Raw genomic sequence first — 19,201 nt, forward strand, 5'->3', positions numbered from 1 at the left:
CACTCTCTCTCTCTCAAAATAAATAAGTAAACATTAAAAAAAAAAAAAAGAAAGAAAGAAAACTCATCCTCGAGAGGGGACAAATGAGGACAGAGGAAAAGAGGTAATTTGATTCTGCTGGAAGTTAATTAAACTTACTATTAAGGTTAACTTAAAATGAATTTTGCTCAGAGCCTAGGAGGTTTCATTAAACTTTCGAAACACCAGTACTTAGACTTCAAAAGAATGCCACAGGGCCCTGGTCTCATTCTTCCCACACGCCGAGCGCACCCGGGAGCGCGTGCGCACACTGCGAATGCTCAAGCCAGCTCTTCCTTCGTGGCGGACGCTGGTGTTGGCAGCCACCCTTACGGTAAGTGGAACACGGCTGTTGAGGGGGAGTCAGAAAACCTGGGTTCTGTCCTGAGATGTGTCATCTGCTGTGCAACCTTAGGCAGGTCACTAAACATCTCTGGGCCTCCACTTACTCCTTGGTAAAGTGATGAGACAAGATTAGAGTACGGCCTAGTCCCGTGGTGCTCCGTACTTCTAATTCGCTCTAGACTTGTAACAGACTGCCCGCTTTCTCCTTCATTCCGGCACTGAGGGCAAGGTCATGTATTTGTGGGGCGCCTAGCCATGTCAGGGTCATGGTTGACCCTGAGATGGAGAACACCGGCGTGGCCTCTGGGAGAAAGTAGGCCCTTTGCTTGGACCCACCGTGGGCTCCTCAGCGGAGCCCTGGGCGATCCACACTTCGCCGTCACGAGCAGGCTGGAAGGAAAGGACTCCTGCCTCCAGAACCCGCCTTTGGCCCGTACGTCGTGCTGTAGACGGACCTCTGGATTTGAACAACTTATTAGAAAATTCCTAAGACTAGGAGAACATCCAAAACAAGTCGTTCTGCTTCAAGGAAGGCTGCAGTAAGAAAACAGAATTAATCAAAATAGGATTAATCAGAGTCAGAAGGAGCCATTTTCAAGGCATGGCAGTAATTGGGCTGGGGTGGGGGCGTGTCTGTGAGTCCCACTTCGAGATGGGGTCGGTACTGTGACAACTCCCACGGCGGCCAAGATGGGGAAGCCAGCTGGCCAGCCTCGCTGCCCTCCCAGAATCCCAGGGAGGTGGCAGGCTGCCATGTAGATTGCAGAGGTCCCCCAGGGCCTTTGGATCAGGGGACGGGCCCTGCCACCCAGCTGCCTGCCCTCCCTGAAACCGAGGAAAAGTCCTCCTCACTCTCAGGGCCCTCGAGAGACCTAGCGAGAGTCTTGTACTGGGGGGAGTGGGGGGGGGGGAGTCCTTGCGGATACTGACGGACACATGGGAGCTGTTTTCTGTTGTTGTTTCTTTAGCTGCTATTTTCATTGATGGTAGTGAGTACCAGCCCCTCCAGCTGCTGTCCTGACCTTCTTCCCCTCCACTGATGCCCAGTTTCACCACAAAAGACCAAAAGGTCAACCAAGTGGAATCTGAGAGGAGAAACAGTCAACACTTGGCCTGTTTCCCTTCCAAGTTCCGCTGAACCTTGTACCAGACCTATCTGGGAAGCATCCTGTCTGGTGTGCCCTTATTTTTACAGATCTTTCTTTCTTTCTTTCTTTCTTTCTTTCTTTCTTTCTTTCTCTTTCTTCCTTCCTTCCTTCCTTCCTTCTTTCCTTCCTTCCATCCAACTATCCTTTCGGCTACTTTTGAAGTTATTTTTAAAAAGACTTTGTTTTAAAGAACATGGTTGTTTGGTATTAGGAAATGTCTGATGCTCTCCCTGCTGGGGGCCCCCGTGCCCTGGCAGAAGCAAGTCCCAGTCAAGGCTTGGCCCATACTTGGCAAGAGTTCTTGTGGTGTGTTTCCTCAAATCTGGGTCCAGTTGAAATTCCCACAAGGGAGGGATGTGGTTTGGAGACAGCCAGGCCGGCTGCCGCCTCTGGATATCACTTGTCGTTTCCTAGATGTCCAGGCCCTGCCTGTTCTGTGCCTGGTCTGTTGCAGGTGGCAGTTTGGGAGTGGCTCTTTAAGTCTGGGGTTGAGGCCGCTGAACCACACGGCAAGAGGGATCCCTAAGGAGCCTGCTGTCTAAGGCCCTAGCACCCCTTTCCAGACCCCACCCTGTAGGGTGGGAGGGAGGAGTATCCCTTGCGAGGCAACCTGGTAACAGAGACAGTTTTTGAGTTATTTGCTTTATTTGTCATCTCAAGCAATATATATTTAGCATCTATATATTAGCCTCTGTGCTAAATGCTGGGGAGTCTTGCTAAAAACAAAAAACAAAAAACAACCCTTACCTCCAGAGGCAATGTGTGTATGCTATGTCTACCATAGCTCTGTCCAAAGGGGATTTGAAACACCGTGTAATAAAATTCTTAGAAAACAGTATAATTTAAAATTAGTGAGGCAAGTGGGATATAGAGACAGTGGGGGAAAAGAAGGTGAAGCCAGGAGATGTGGATGTGGAATGCATGGCACGATGTTGGTACGGTTACCAGAGTGTGGCTACAGATCTGACGTTGAGCTTCCTAGTAGTCAGAGCAAAGAGAGAAACAAGATCGTTTGCTTGATTCATGGTATTCCTCAACATACCACCAGGTCGGTTCCTCTCTGAAGAATTCTTCTGCCAGACCCAATGTGGTGGGCGGATAAGCAGGTTGTCTTAGGTTTGGCCCTGAGGCCCACAGAGGGAGCTGATGCTGCGGGCCCAGCCCACCAATTAACCTGGGTATTTGTGGTCTGGAGAGGTGAGGTCAGCGGCAGTGCTTGGTTCCAAACTTTGAAAACAGGATGCTGAGTCACATCCTGCAGGCCCGCAGCATCCTGACTCCATGTGCCTTTCACAATGGAAGGCTCGCATGGGCAGGTTGGCCTCCCGCTGTTTCAGAAGCGTGGTCTCAAGCAGGAAAATGCTAAAATTAGGTTTTACATGGGTCAGGGCTGTGTGTGCACGAGGCCCTCAAACTCTGGACACACATAGACCAGGAGGAACTGGAAGAGCAGAGTTTCCCATCATTCTCCACTGCCTTGCGTCCGAAGCAAGGCTGCCTCCATCCCGGAAAATGCAGGGAGGGAAAAAGATCCCAAGGCAGGCGGAGATCTGCGTCCGTGAGGGTAGAAAAGCCTCCAAAAGATGAAAGAGGAAGGCCGTGAAGTGTGCCAGTGGCAAAATGACTGATAAAATGGTCTTAAAAGCTTTTATCAGGGGCTGAGTCGGTTGAGCATCCACTCTCGGTTTTGGCTCGGGTCATGATCTCATGGTTCGTGGGTTCGAGCCCCTCGGGGGACTCTGCGCTGACAGCGTGGAACATGCTTGGAGTTCTCTCCCTCTCTTTTTCTTACCCTCCCCCTCCCCCGCTTTCATTCTCTCCCTCTCAAAATAAACAGAAAAAAAGTGCTTTTATCACCTGTTTGTAAAGAATAATTACAAGTAATATGTTCCCCACACCCAAATAAGTGGAAATTTTTGAAATAAGTTTTAGATTTTGAAACGATATAAAACTTACAGGGAAGTTTATAAAACTTACAGCAAAGACAGCACAAAGAACTTTTTCCCGAACCGTTTGAGAGTAAAGTTGCCAGCCTGAAGCCCATCACCCTTTGAATGCAGGCAGGGACCCTCTACAGACCAGACCATTGACCCTTGACCCTGATACTGATACATTACCACCTTCTGGTCCTCCAGACCCCATTCAAGGTCTGCCATTTGACTCAATAAGCTCCTTGGTAATAGAAGGGCCCAGTTCATGATTGCACGTTGCTTATAGCTGTCCTGTCTGAGACTCCTTCATTCTAGGACATTTCCTCCATCTTTGACTCTCATGACCAGGACACTTTTGAAGGGGACGGGCTCATCATCTTGTAGAGTGTCCCTCAGTTTAGGTTTGCGTGGTGTTTCCCGGAGATTAGATTTGGGTGGTGTTTCTTAGGCAGTACTTGGAAATTATGTTAATCCCATCTCCCATCAACTTGTCTATTTGTATCTGTACAGACTCATGTTTGTTTCATTCCGCGGTTTATAATCCATTGGTTGTATTACTGACTTCAAAGTTCAGATTATGCCTGACTTGGCCACTGGGGTCACATCCATGCTGGCTCCCGTGACCCTTGACATGTCCCCGCCATCCTTCAGCACTGCCTTGCTCTTTTTTTGGGGCCTCATCTTGTACTTTCTGTACCCCATATCCGGAATCAGCCATTTCTCCAAGGAGCCCCGGTTCTGTTTAGTGGTGAATGGAATTTTTAAAAAAAATTTTTTTTTAACGTTTTATTTATTTTTGAGACAGAGAGAGAGCATGAACGGGGGAGGGGCAGAGAGAGAGGGAGACACAGAATCGGAAGCAGGCTCCAGGCTCTGAGCCATCTGCCCAGAGCCCAACGCGGGGCTCGAACTCACGGACCGTGAGATGGTGACCTGAGCTGAAGTCGGACGCTTAACCCGACTGAGCCACCCAGGCGCCCCTAGTGGCAAATGGAATTTATGTGCCTCTTGCTGTGTGGGTGTTGCCCTCCTCAGGCCCTCTCAGTGGGCAGAATTAGGGCATGCGAGTAAGGGTGTGCACGCACATGCACACACACACGCACACGCATGCACACACACCTGCATCTCTTTTCCTGTCCATCTAAATAATGTTGAGAACCATGAGTTCAGACTGGTACCTTCCACTCTGATCCAACACCTCAGGGTTCGTGCCGGTTTTCTCCCTCTCTGTATTTATGATTCCCTTCTCCGACTGCAAGAAATTGTCCCGAGCGCATTTGCTCGTCTGATCGGTGTCCCTGGCTGTAACCAGCCTCCCGTCTCTGCAGCCACCTCTCGCCTGCATAGACGCCTTCCTAGCCCTGCTCACCGCACCCCCTCCTCCACTCAGAGAGGTCAGCATTCTTTTTTTAAAAAAAATTTTTTTTAATGTTTTATTTATTTTTGAGACAGAGACAGAGCATGAACAGGGGAGGGTCAGAGAGAGAGGGAGACACAGAATCCGAAGCAGGCTCCAGGCTCCGAGCTGTCAGCACAGAGCCCAACGTGGCGCTCGAACTCACGGACCGTGAGATCATGACCTGAGCCGAAGTCGGACGCTCAACCGACTGAGCCACCCAGGCGCCCCGAGGTCAGCATTCTTGATGCTGTTTTCCCGAGGTGTCAGGTCAGTAGAGGCTCAGAGTCCTATTCCTGGTTTCCTGTCCTGGTTCCTCCACTTCTTGGCCACGTGAACGTGGGCAAGCCACTCAGCCTCTCTGAGCCTCCGTTTCCCTCATAGACGCTGAGGATCAGGTTAGTTAATATGTGTAAATTGCTTAGCACCACACTCAGCGGAGGTGTTCGTTACATTGCATTGTAGTGCACACTGCCTTTTGGGCCCTCAGGGACCCAGAGATGGACAAGTCACAGTCCTGGCTGTCAAGACCCTCAGGGTGATGTGGAGAACCTGGTGGCTGTATTGTTCGGTACATTTGGGGGCCAAGGGGACCTGACCGCCAGGTGACTGTATCTCCACTTGTGGCATTTATGTGGTGAGTCTTATGTGTCCAGTTCGTCCTATGGGTTGTAAACACCCCATGTTCCAGCTGCTTAGAGGTTACTAAGGTGAGTAAGTCATGCAGTGGTTTGAGACTGAAGAGGAAGTCAGCTCTGTGAGTTTGTTTATGAGTATTTACTTAGAATTTACTGTATGTCAGGCAAGGAAGGAGCTTTAGGAAATTATGTGTGCTCTGGTCTAGTGTCCTATTGTGAAGTTCAAAAACTCTGGCGTGAGGGTAACTTCACCATAAGTTAGTAGTAAGTATGTCTGGGAACACAATTTGGAAACCAGGGGTCTTAGGTTCCTATCACTTTCTTTTTTTCTTTTTTTTTTAATGTTTTATTTATTCTTGAGAGAGACAGAGCATGAGCAGGGGAGGGGCGGAGAGAGAGACACAGAATCCGAAGCAGGCTCCAGGCTCTGAGCCGTCAGCACCAGAGCCAGACACGGGGCTCGAACTCATAAGCCGTGAGATCATGACCTGAGCCGAAGTCGGACACTTAACCAACTGAGCCACCCAGGTGCCCCCTATCACTTTCGAAGTATATGACCTTGCATGAGTGACTTAGCCTCTAAGCCTCAGCTTCCTCACCTGCAAGAAGAGAGAAGGTGCTATAAGATGTTGAAAGGGAAGAGCCAGGGCTTTTCGCAGCGAGGGCAGTGAAGGAGGGCTTCCTGGAGAAGGTGTGGATTCTAGCAAGTGGGCACGAGGTAGGGAAGCAGACAGGAGAGAGAGAAGGCCGCGAACAGAGGCCAGGGTAGAAGAGTTGAGGAAGACCGCATAGAGAGAAAACAGAGAATATGTGGAGTGTGGGAGAAATCGTGTACGAGGTAATACAAAGAAGGTTTTTATTTTAAACCCTTTTCCTACTTGTTTTATGAGCTCCTCGAGGTCAAAGAGCGTCAGATGAATGAAGCTGAGGTTAGCAACATGTAATGGCTAATTGTGGCTACCATAGAAAGCTAGCACCAGCCTGTTGGGACTCTACAGATAATGTCACATCACTGAAAGTTCTGGAGCCGGGAATGACATATAATAAGAGCTGTGGTTGGGATCTGTGCAGTGAATTAGAAGCCAGAGGTCCCTGCCCTGATTCCCAGTAGATGGAGAGCTTCTGAAGCTGTGCTGCCCTCCACCGTAGCCACCAACCACATGTGGCTGATTAAACTTGAATTCAATTGGAATTAATAAAATGACAGATCTCAGTATGTCAGTCACCCTCCCCACGTTTCAAGTGTTCAGAAGGTGCCTACGGCTGGTGGCCTCCCTCGTGCGGGTAGAGAGCACGTCCGTCCTCTGGCAGGGACACTCCGAGTACCTAGCGTAGAGCCAGGCGTGCAGTGGGGCCCCAGCGGATGTTGTGTGGCTCGGCGGGGACGCAGGGGGCCAGAAGTGCAGTGGTAACTGAGGAACTGGGGAAGAAGGGACCTCCGGAAGGGTTGGGACCCAGCAACCCATGAACGTGGGACAGGACTGCGTACCGAAAAGAAAGGGCAAAGGACCTGGGACAGTTGAGATAATCTGTCCTTGGAATTTTTGCGTTGTTTCAAAAACATTTCCTCCGGGTGCCTGTTATTTCTGGCTGGCTAGGTTGTCTTTGCTGCCACTGCATTTCCAGCACAATGCAGCCTTTGTATCTTCTGCCCTCCTAAGGGGGCTTAGGTCCCGGTATCCCAGATGTACAGGGGAAGATAGCACCAGCTCGAGCTTCCACGGGCGGGGCCTGAGGGCTCTCGGGGGGCCGTGAGGGACCCATCCTGAGGTCTGTAGAGCCAACTCCAGGCGCATCATTTGCAGTCTTTCTTACACTGGAGAAGGGGAGGGGTCGCGGGGGGAAATAATCCTGCTTTTGCGAACTTGGCTGGTGTATTGCTGGCAGGAGCCGCTCGCTCCTACCCGTTGACATGAAGGAGAGCTGTGTAGCTGGCCTCAGAGAATGTCTCTTGCTGTCTGAAATGCTTTCGGACATTCCTTCTCTCTGAGAAAAGCCCACGCCTTCCAGCCAAACAATACAGGCCTCGGCAGCAGAGACGTTTGTCCTGGGCCCTGCCGGCACCTCTTGCCCATGACCCCATTCCCTCAGTAGACCGCCCCCGAGCTGGAATTTCCCTGTCCTCAGCATTCTGTGGAGGAGAGCGGTTTCAGAGCTCTCGCGGGTACGTGTGGCAGGTGAGCCACTGAAGAATGCTGTCTGGGGCCGAGGCCCTGCCAAGCTGCGCTGCGGAGCGCAAAGGGAAAACAACAAGGCCTCGGCACAACTTCGGGGTGACCTTCAAACACGAGTTCAAAATGGGGGAAGAGCGGATAGTAAGTTTTCCATCCTTCCGTCTTCATACACTTGGCTTTGCCGGGAAGAGGGTCTGTGTCCGTCCAGACCACCGCCAGCAGAGGTTTTCAGGCAGATCTGTGTCCGTCCAGCTTTGCCCACCGCTTCCGGCGCCGCAGGTCGGGCACCCCTGCCCTCTGAGGCAGGCGTCCGGCAGGGAGGGTGCCGAACTTGGAGCCTCTCGGCTCAGTTCTGCCCCTTCTTCGACGTGTGGCCACAGACAAGTCATTCCTCTTCTCTGTCTTGATTCTTCCATCAGAAGATTTAAATTTTAAGGTTAAGTGAACAAATGGAGGGGCAAGGGTTTCTTGCCAGTTAGGTAACCTTCTGTGTTCTCGTCTGGAAGAGGAGTGTAAGAATGCCTGCCTGGTCTCCCTCGAAGAGTTTCATGAAGGTTAAGTAACTGACATTAGTCAGAGTGCTTTGTCCACAGCACAGCTGATCACAGGGCTGATCTATCTTTTCTGTTAATTGTTATTTCATCTCGTGACGCAGGGCCGCCTTTCTGAAAACTGTAGAGCACCATTCAGGTCGAAGGTATCATTTATTTATTTAAAAATAACACACATTGGGGCGCCTGGGTGGCGCAGTCGGTTAAGCGTCCAACTTCAGCCAGGTCACGATCTCGCGGTCCGTGAGTTCGAGCCCCGCGTCAGGCTCTGGGCTGATGGCTCGGAGCCTGGAGCCTGTTTCTGATTCTGTGTCTCCCTCTCTCTCTGCCCCTCCCCCGTTCATGCTCTGTCTCTCTCTGTCCCAAAAATAAATAAACGTTGAAAAAAAAAATTTAAAAAAATAAATAAATAAATAAAATAACACACATTGAGTGCCATGGGCTTACCCATAAGCATTCAGGTACCGAGAACTCATTGACGGGTTGATGGCTCAACTTTAGGCCCAACGTTTGGTTCTTAACTGCAATTTCTGAAGCTTGAATTTATTAGTATGCTCAGGGATGGTCAAGTTCTGCGAAACCAACTTATGCAAACCAAAGTTACAAGGAACTGACCTATAAACCAGAATAGACATTTATGAATTCACAGTAGGGTCTTTCACAAGAGACCAAATCTTCCTCTGTTCGTTATGGGGCATGTATAACGTAATCTTCCTACTCTCCTGCTGCCTGCTCCTCTTTTCCGTGTTTACCGATTCTACGAGGCCCAACCAGGTCTCGTTTCCTCCAGGGAGATGTCCTTGAACCCCCCAGGCTGGGCTGGGGGTCCCTCCTGCCATGTACATCCATGTGTGCGTATGTGTATGCACACACAGGATCCTATACATCCCTCTACTGTGGAACCCGCTGCATCACGTTGCGGTGACTGTCCTGTGTGTGTCTGACCCCCTGGAATGTAATGTCGCTCGGAGGCAGGAACCGTGTCTGTTTCATTTCTGGATTCCCAGGATTTAGCACTGCCCAGGCACAGCAAATATTCGTTCATCGAAATGGAATTGACGGAAACTCCTCTTGGGAGTGTTCATTGGCGCCCACCTTTTCTGTGGTGACAACTTTACATTCATTCCTTTTTTTTCTTTTTCTAGAATTGTCATCACGTCTGCTAGACAAACCACAGTCCGCTCAGCCATCACCATACAGAGCTGAGGGTTGATATCCATGTCCAAGTAGTTCATTTCATTTCAGCCAGTTTGATCAATGTGGGACTCTTTCCAGAGCCTATGTTTTAGGCTCTGATTCTCTGATTTTGTGCAAGATGTAGCGTCGGAAATACTAAAATCCTACCAGTTAAGTAACCTTCTGTGTTCTCATCTGGAAGAAGAGTGTCAGAATGCCTGCCTGGTCTCCCTCGAAGAGTTTCTTGAAGATCAAGTGACTGATGTTAGTCAGAATGCTTTGTCCACAGCAGAGCTGATCACAGGGCTGGTCTTTCTGTTAATTGTTATTTCATATCGTGACGCAGGGCCGCGTTTCGAAAGCCAGGACGCTGTCACTGAACGTATTTGGTAGAAGACCGGCACGTGCATTTCTTTGTCACTTGTTTGGCTGCTTCCAAGGAGGGTATTCTTTTCTTTGACCTGGCGTGACCTCTCCTCATGGCACTGAGTCGTGTTACTTTCCTGAGAGGACCATGCATTTTTATTGGTGTTATTTTTTACCAGCAGAAAACATTTATCATGTACCTGCAGTGTGTAAGGTACTGTTAGCAATCCCGTGTGGGAAGGCTCTCTTCTCTGTGTTTTCTGTTACTGTTAAAGTCCAGGGTTCTGGCTCTGCATCAGAAGTACTCCTGGAACTTTTAATTTACTTTATTTTATTTTTTAACTTTTTGAAAATGTCTATGTTTATTTTTGAAAAGGAGAGAGAGAGTGCATGCACACAGGCAAGCGGGGGAGAGGCAGAGAGAGAGGGACAGAGGATCCAAAGCAGGCTGCACGCTGACCACAGAGAACCCGATGCAGGGCTTGAGCCCGTGAACTGTGAGATCGTGACCCAAGCCCAAGTCAGACGCTCAATCAACTGAGCCGCCCAGGCGCCCCCTCTCCCGGAACTTTTTTGAAAAGCAGATGCCTGGACTTATGGCAGACATTTCGAGTGAGAATCGGCTGAGGCTGGACCCGGGCATGACTGTGTTTTGGAAGTTCTGTAGGTTGTTCAGATGTGTAGCCAGAGTTGGAAACCAGGGGCAGTAGCATAATATGGCTGTGATGTGGGGTTTCTATCCCTCCTATTTCCGTTTTTCAAGGAGTTGTTCCGAGTGGCTCAGCACACACCCGAACCACCCACACAAACACCTGCTCCTTAAAAAGGAGTGTTATCTCTGCCTTTATCGACATTAGGACAGGCTTGGCTTTACATTGTACTCCTCAGTCTGCGAATATTTGGCCATTTGAATGAATGAACAGAGCCCTGTAAGTGACCAGCAGAACAAACATACAGTAGAACAGGATTAGAACCCTGAAATATGGATCCCCAGACCAGTACATTTTCTGTTCTTTAACCCCCATGTGCCCCAGCATCACTAAGGGGGTTGGTTAAAAATGAGATTGTCCCCGGAGGCTGTATTTGAGGAGTTTGTCTGACTACCTTCACTTGTCGTTTGAAAAAGGTGACGCGTGCCCTGCAGAGCTCTGGGAGCCACGCACACGTGGTGGCGCTCAGCAAATGACAGTACTATTGATAAGAAGCCTGCGCTGAAAGCCGCTTCTCGACCGGCGGGGCTGTGCTGCCCGCAGAGCTCCTTGTCCGCATTCCCGTTCAGCCCACAAGGACCAGGCACTGTGCCCCACCCCACAGCCGGGCGATGGTGGGTGGCAGCAGGCAGGGTGATTGCAGTGGCCCCCCTCGCCAGGCCCGGTAGGAGAGCTCTGGCCCTGAGTCTCCTCCTGGACCCCGTTTCCCTGAATTATACCTTCTGTCTGTTTCCTTCGCACAAAGCTTTCACCTGCTGGGAAGAATTGCTACGGACCAGATCTTGACTTCTGTGATGTGTGCTTTAGCGGAACCAAAGCCGCCAGGGCAGAGGTGATATCAGGGTAATGGCTCTGATTCTCACTCAGAACTGGCGGGCGACCACGGGCACCACAGGACTTACGACTGTGGGCTTGGGGTCTAGTCCCAACTCGTAAAGATGTCATGCCCCTCGGCAGGCCGTAGTTTCCTCCACTGCAGCATAATTGTGTGTGTCCCACTTAATTCTCTCATGACGATTAATTTATCCTCTGGGAGCCAGGGGAAGCTTCCAGACAAGGCCTCCCCAGGAGTGTTCCAAAGCACCAGTTAGGGGCTCCCCTCTCCCCTCTTTGAACACCAGCAGGACCCCTGTCTTTGGGCGCTTATCCCCTTCTGCCCCGCAGTGTGGCTATTCGTGTCCTTAATTTATTTCACGGGCCAAAAGAAGTGCTAAACACACAGAGCCCGCTGGCTCCTGCGGGCGGGTTTCGGGTTTCGGGGTCCCGTGCCGGGCCCTTGGGGACCTGGGCCTGCTTTACCTCTGCAGCCCTGCCCTGGGCACCGGGCCTGCGGTTCTCTGAGCAACGCCTGTGTGTGCACGCGGGGTTCCCTCTACCTGGATGCTCCCCCCTCAGCCCTCTGTTTGCCTCCTCAGGCAGCAGTTAGCATAACTGAAGAATTTTCAGAATGTAAGACGCTGTGACCACACGGACTGACTGTGGCGGCTGCCCACGGGTCACCGTTGGGTGAATGGGTGGCGATGTGACAGAAACAGGAGTCCCTCAGCCTGTCGATTTCGAGCAGAGCCGGGGTCCTCGCTGCTCTGGATTTGTTACTTGGCGGCCAGCTGTTTCCCCTCACAATTCCGAACACACACCCTGCGGCTTGTTCCTAAGGCCTACAAAAGCCGTAGGAGGAAAGTGATTACAGGAACTTCAGCTGTTTTGCGCTCTCTGAATGGCCCTCTTTCATCAGGATATGCAGGGACAAGGGCCTTTTTAAACCCAAATATCAGGGGAAGACAAGAGTCCCACAAGAGCCATCTGCCCCCTGGGTGGGAACATCATCCGGACGAGAACTCCTGCCCAAGGACTCCTGGCCCCTTCCTTCCCTCTCTCCTTTCTCCGGAGGGAGTGCGAGGCAGGAGCTGGAGGCAGTCGAAGATGTGAACCAGGCTATCATGAACCTTTTTTATTTCACTGACTTCTGCGTCTCCCTTCAGCGGGCTCACACCCTCCGCTCTTCAGAAGCTTCCAGCCCAAATTAGTACGTATCACCACCTGATCTCTTCCTACCACGTATCAGTTTCGGGGTGACACTGGCTGTTCATGCTGTGAGGGCTGGGGTTTTTCGAGGAGCATTGTTTGAGGCTTTTGTCTGTCCTTAGTGCCTTGGAGAAAACTAATCCTGCGTGTCCTTAGTGCCTTGGAGAAAACTAATCCTGCATCGTCTCCTGAAACAGGCAGTTAACCAGTGTTTGAGAACATATTTATTTGTACTGTGGGAGATAAAAGCATTGGGGTGGGGGGTGGGCAGGGAGGGCCAGGGCTGAACTTGTTTTTAATCTCCCATCAGGATTTGTCTTAAAGTGAGGGAGAACACTTCAGTTTTATTTGTCACCGTCTGACCTCTCTGGAACTTCACTTATACTTTCTAGGACACCGACATTTTTGGGGAGAGGATTGGTTTTTCTGTAGCTGTGATGGTGTTTTGTGGGTCTGCACTTACTCCGAGAACCCACTAAAGTAGGTGTGCCATCCCCCAAATGAAATTCTGTTCACTTTTTTTTTTTGTGAGAGGGGGGCGGGGGAGGGACAGAAAGAGGGGGACAGAAGATCGGAAGCGGACCCTGTGCCGACAGCAGCGAGCCAGATGTGGGGCTCAAACTCGCGAGCTGTGAGATCATGACCCGAGCTGAAGTCAGACACTCAACCGACTGAGCCACCCAGGCGCCCCTCTAAAATGAATTTCTTTTTTTTCCTTTTTTTTTGAGGTTTTTTTTTTTTTATTATTATTTATTTTTGAGAAAGAGAGAGCAAGCGAGGGAGGGGCAGAGAGAGGGAGACAGAATCCCAAGCAGGCTCTGCACTGTCAGTGCACAGCCCGATGTGGGGCTCGAACTCACGAACCGTGAAATCATGACCTGAGCTAGAACCCAGAGCCACCCCGGTCCCCCTCCAAAATGAGTTTCGTAAAGGACACCCCCAGTGCTGTGCCTTTAGGCTCACAAATCACTTCTGGGTATTAGAAGCCTGGCACAGAGAACCCAACATAGCCCTGGCAGCGGGAAATAGTGTTCTCATTAGCCACCCAGAGGGCACGTGAGGCTCAGGGCCTGGAGTGAGCTCAGAGCAAAAGACAGGAAACAGAGTCGCAGAGAATATCTGCATTTTGTTTCCATAAATCCTGTGACTGCCCATGCTCCACAGCCTCTCGGCCCCAGAAGTCATCTTCTGCGGTTACCCTCCTGCCGCCTCTGTCTACTGTCTCCCCAGCCGTCTCACAGGCCTGGGATAGATAATGTGCTTTGTGGACTTCCCTGCCGCTTTAAATCTGGCTCTTTACGGTAAATGCCTGTGCCTGATTGCCCTGAGGATGGAGGCAGTGTTCCAAGGGCCCCCATCCACACAGGCCCCTGACTTCATTCGGAGATGGGAGGCTGATTCTTTATCTGTCCCAGGAACACTGAAGAACCACCGGCCTTGTAAGCAATCACAATCACGGGATAAAACCAGCCTGTTCTTTTGCATCGTTCCCTTTTTTTTCCCCCCAAAGGAAATGTAAGGGAATCCCAGGGGAATTTTTGCCCATGATTCCCAAGGCAAAGGTCACTGTTAATGGCTGGCTGTTTCCAGAGTGTTAAGGCTTCTGGTCAGTATGGATATTTTTTTTCTTTTCCTTTTTTTTTTTTTTTTTTTTAATTGATGAACAAAAAATGGTTGATGTTGCTTTGCTTTGTGAAGATTTTCCCTGGCTCCTTCCGTGAACCGATGGTTGTTTTGTAAGTTTCGTGGGCAGCCCTTTCAAATTTTGATGAGAATAAGTAGTAAGTGATCTGTGTTGAAACAGATCTGTCTGAATAGTTCTGAAAATAAGGTTGGAAAATTTTCAAGAAGGAGAGGGTGACAAGTTTTAGGAGTAGGGGAGTGTTGGGCCATTCCACAACCAGCCGAAGTAAGAGCTTGGATTTGAAATTGGCCAGATAGGCACTGAAGAGCTTTTTGCCTCCCTTGGTGAGACTGAACTAAGGAAAGGATGCTCCTCGTTTCTTTCAGTATTTTTTTTTTTTAAGATTTTATTTTTAAATAATCTCTTTGCCTAGGGGCGCCTGGGTGGCTCGGTCGGTTAAGCGTCCGACTTCGGCTCAGGTCATGATCTCACAGTCTGTGAGTTCGAGCCCCGCGTCGGGCTCTGTGCTGACAGCTCAGAGCCTGGAGCCTGTTTCAGATTCTGTGTCTCCCTCTCTCTCTGCCCCTCCCCTGTTCACACTCTGTCTCTCTCTGTCTCAAAAATAAATAAACGTTAAAAAAATTTTTTTAATTAAAAAAAATAATAATAATCTCTTTGCCTAACCTGGGGTTTGAACTTACAACCCCGAGATCAAGAGTCCCGTGCTCTACCTACTGAGTCATCTAGGCGCCCCCTTCTTTCAATGTTTATAATCCTGAGCTCCCCAGCTCTTGAAACTGGCAGCACAGATATACAGCTGATAGAGTGGAAAGGGTAGCTTGGCAACACTCTTGGGGACAGTAAGTGGAGAGAAGTTACTCGGATGTAAAGGAACAGTATTATGAAATCTACAAAACCGGTTGTCAGTTACTCCACGGCCCCACTCAGCCTTATCGCTTGGTATTTGAGCAGTCGCTATTTTTAGCGTGAGAATTCAACCAGCAAAAGTCACAGATTTTATTGTGGACTTCATATTATGGAAGATCACTGTCTTCCTGATTCCAGGAGCCGCTGAGTTCCATGTGGTGAGTTTTCTTAGCACCTAGTATATTAGACCTAGTCGAATTTTTTATTCCAGGGTTTAGAACATTTAACTACTTCCATGAGACATCTGGGGTGAAGGTGATCTTGTTTTTTTTTCTGTTTAGGAAAACGTTCCTAGATTTCTGTCAGGAATCGATCTGCTTTCTGTTAAGACACACACACACACACACACACACACACACACACACACACACACACAGTGCTGCTTTTTCTTAGAGTTTCCTTTTAAGTCATTTATATGTTAATTGTTGCTCAAGAGAGAATTAATGATTTTTACAGTTCCCTAAACTGAAACGTGATCTTTCACAAAATTAATAGAAATAAAGTGCTTTTCCATTGTAATGTGTGGTACATGTCTTCTATTACTCTGAAAATCAAATAAAAAATAATCATTCAAAAACATTAATATTTGCTCAGTACAGAAAATTCAGAAGATACTAAGAAATAAAAAGAAGGTAATCATAGGTGATACACCCTCCACCCCCTCCCCACAAAAAAAAACAGTTAATTTGGTGTATTTTATGGGTAATTTTTAGCATTAATGGTATTTTTTAACAATTGGTAGTAACTAGTAGTTCATTTTTTTTCTGATAGCCGCCAAATCGCAAAGATGAAATTTTAAACATTTAAATTGTAACTTTTTGAGTTGTATGTTGAATGTAAGTGTTATTGCTGGTTAAAATAGCAAAGATCAATGATTCACTGCTGAGAGATTCATGGTGTCAGCGGAGGTTTTCTACAGCAGTAGGGACACAGTCGCCTTGACTAAGTTAAATCACAGGTCACTAGCCACCCACTTGCAAACAAATGGTGAAAGTATAATTTCCTCTTCTTTATATTCAGTCAAGGGAAGGCACCAAGACCAGTGAAGTTGCCTTAAGTCAGGGAGTCACAAAGATTGCACAGCAAGACCGCGAAAAATTCACAGAGGGAACCGCCCCCTCTCAATCAGAGAGTTGGTCTCTGTTTTTAGAAGATTTTGTGTTACGGGGAGCTGGTTCGCCATATCCTGCGGGAAGGGGGCGCTCCGCCTTGCAAGAGTCCAAAGAACCTTGGGCCTTTTAGCAGTAGCGTGATTTCATCACATAGACTCTCAGCAGCAGGCTTGTAGCCAAGGTTGGAAAGAGCGCCGTGTGAAATGGTCATAAAAGTGGTTCTGTCCCCTGTGCATCTTACACGCCGTTCATCCACACGACAGCTTTTCCTCCGCTGCATGTCTTTGCCCATTTTCCTCTCTGAACTCTAGCCTGACTGTGCTCTGCTTTTATTCTTCCCAGCTTAAGTGAGAGCTTTTTCATGGTGAAAGGAGCGGCCCTCTTCTTACAACAGGGAAACAGCCCTCAAAGCCAGCGAAGTCTTCAGCATCCCCACAAGCATGCAGGTAAATTGAGGTTCTTACATTGGAACTTACTTTCTGTGCAAATGGAGGAACCTTCCATCACGGTGGTGAGCCCTTGGCTGGCTTTCAAGGCCAGAGAAATAGCGGAACGCAGGCTTATGACGCCTGCTGCATGGGAGAAGCTCTTTTCTTGAGCGGGCAGGCCAGGCGTGTTTTCCAGGTGGCTCTGGGAGCCAGTGACCCTTTGGCCGTGCATTTCTACGGAAGCAGTAAGGCAGTCGGCAGCGTTCCATCTGGATGCAAAGGTTTCCCACTCCCGGCTTATCAGTTAACTGCAGATTTCAAGTTGCAGTAGGACTTTTTAACAAGGGCACCAGTGCGTGTGATAGCCAGATGTTGTCCCCCTTGGAAATAACCGCCTTGGGATGCTGTGTACCTACTTGGAGGACTCTGGTCATTTCCCTGAGCATTTGGAAAGCTTTCATTTGGAGGATTTCTTTATGAGTCTTTGGAAGGCACTGGGGGGTGAGAAGACTTTATTATTGAACAGTGGATTTGGTTTTTGAAAGTAGACAGGAAGTGATAAAGTGGGGATCAAACCCAGTATTCATTTAGGCGCAACAGCATACGAAAAAGAAATGCTTAGATGGCAATAAGACCAGTTTTCTTAGGTGACTTAACTCTGAAACCGAAGGCGGCTTAAAAGAGGAATCAGAAACCTCCTCGTACAAGTGAATCTTTGTAACGGGTCCACGGCCTCTTTGGGCGCTTCTCGGACGGGCGGCGCATGCCTCAACGCCATCTGTGAAGGCCTCGAAAGCACCCAGCAGCTGCAGCCAGTTTTCTTGTCTCTGTGATCCTTTTGTCTCCAACCTCGAGTCCTCCAGCCTCATCTTGGATCCAAGCGCTTCAGTTCGAATTTCGTGTCTTACAGTTGACAGAAACAGCAAGGCCCAGTCAGTACTTTCCCCATACGGATATGCGGAATCAAGATTCGAGTCTGTTTTAAGCTCAGAAAATAGTCGTCCTGCACAAGGAGGCGGTATGGTTTGGGGCAAGAATACGTGTCTTGGAGCCAGATAGACCTGGCTTCTGATCCCAGTTGTACAACTTACTGAGCAGTCACGGTCGACTCCTGACGCTCAGTTGCCTGATCTTTACAACGGGCCTCAAATACCGGTAACTCACACAGCATGGAATGTGAAATGTATGCGTGTAACATCCTTCCCTCCCTGTGGGTGCTCTGTGTCTGGAGCTGTGATTGTCACGACTGCGGTAGCAAGGACAGTCACCCTGCAAACAGAACCGTCTTTCTTGAACCTGCTCACGGTTCTGCCCTGTCAGGAATTTAACCATTGTTCGTGTCTTAACACCTACAACAGAGCGAATGCTCCCGCTTTGTTCACTCTCCATATAAAATGTCTCCATCCTCTGATTCAAACAGTGTTTCCGTACTGTGTGCAAGCTTGGGGAAGGAGGTGCAAAGCCACATAAAAACCCCAAGTCCGGCTGGTTCCTGCATCTCTGGAGCATACAGGAGAGTAGAAAGAAAGCCACAGGCTTGGTGGCTCTTCTGCCCCCGAGGTCTGGAATGACCGATGAGCTCAGGAAGGCAGAGGGACCATGACTGTCTCAGTAAACGACCCTGGGGCAGGCACAGACTGGACTTGACGTTGATTCCTGTTTTTCTAGAATTACTGTCAAGTGCCCTGGAAGACCCACAATCCCATCAGTAATCACGCAGAGCAGAGTACAAATGATGGTTCATTTTGCCCATGCAAAGGTCATTCCGGTCGTGTCAGCCAGTCCCCAGTCTGAGGCACTTGCGAGGGGCCTATACTTGAGGCTTATGTTCTCTGATCTTTTTGCAAGTGCTGAGTGAACACTTCAGCGTATAGAGACAGTGTGTGGAAGGCAGACCACGGCTGGGAGTTCTGTCGGTCAGCAAGTCCACATCTCCACAGGCAGGTCCCGCTGAAAGGAGCCTATCTATGTGGAAAATGCCCCTTTCATTTAGGCACACGTCAGACAAAGGGGCTTGTTTTTGCTTTCCTCTGTGTGCTGTGACTCAGAGCGGGTGGTGCTGGGGTGCAGGCAAGCCCAGAACCAGCTGAGGTGGTTGCGTGCCGTTGGGGCGCGGGGACCACGCCAGGCAGGGGTGCTGTTGTAGACGGAGGGGGATGGGGAGCACATTGTCCTCTTTTAATGTGACCTGTCACCTGCCAGTCAACCCTTACGGAAAGCAGTGCCAGTGTGGGGTGTTTGACACAGTGCAGTCCTGTAACGGGGAGACCAGACGAAGGGGGCAAGCTTCTAACGACCTGAGTCTTCCCTGAGGAAAGAAGTACGATTCGGACATCATATGTTTCAACCTGCCCTACAATGTGAAAGATGCTTCTGAAAAAGAAACGAATCCAGTGCGGGCGCCTGGGTGGCTCAGTTCGTTGAGCGTCCGGCTTCGGCTCAGGTCACGATCTCACCGTTTGTGAGTTCAAGCCCCGCGTCGGGCTCTGTGCTGACCGCTTAGAGCCTGGAGCCTGTTTCAGATTCTGTGTCTCCCTCTCTCTCTGCTCCTCCCCTGCTCATGCTCTGTCTCTGTCTCTCTCTCTCAAAAATAAAATAAAACGTTAAAAAAAAATTAAAAAAAAAAAAAAAA

At 49.4% G+C, this 19,201-nt stretch overlaps 1 protein-coding gene across 5 annotated transcripts in view; it reads left to right on the forward strand.

The window, feature by feature from the left end:
• Window positions 1–19,201, forward strand: part of SSH1 (slingshot protein phosphatase 1) — a 59,742-nt gene that overhangs the window by 12,293 nt on the left and 28,248 nt on the right. For 3 of the 5 annotated variants that reach the window (XM_040443644.1, XM_040443647.1, XM_040443646.1), the window contains one exon: window positions 16,484–16,587. The exons of 1 other annotated variant lie outside the window; for it this stretch is intronic. In XM_040443644.1, the coding sequence (XP_040299578.1) occupies window positions 16,484–16,587 (104 nt within the window). Of the gene's footprint in view, window positions 1–14,741; window positions 15,188–16,483; window positions 16,588–19,201 lie in introns of those variants that run through there. One more of the 5 variants, XM_040443645.1, reaches the window with a different exon arrangement.

Source organism: Herpailurus yagouaroundi, unplaced genomic scaffold (genome assembly GCF_014898765.1).
Source record: "Herpailurus yagouaroundi ecotype Mexico unplaced genomic scaffold, PumYag 191, whole genome shotgun sequence".
NCBI lineage: Eukaryota > Metazoa > Chordata > Mammalia > Carnivora > Felidae > Herpailurus > Herpailurus yagouaroundi.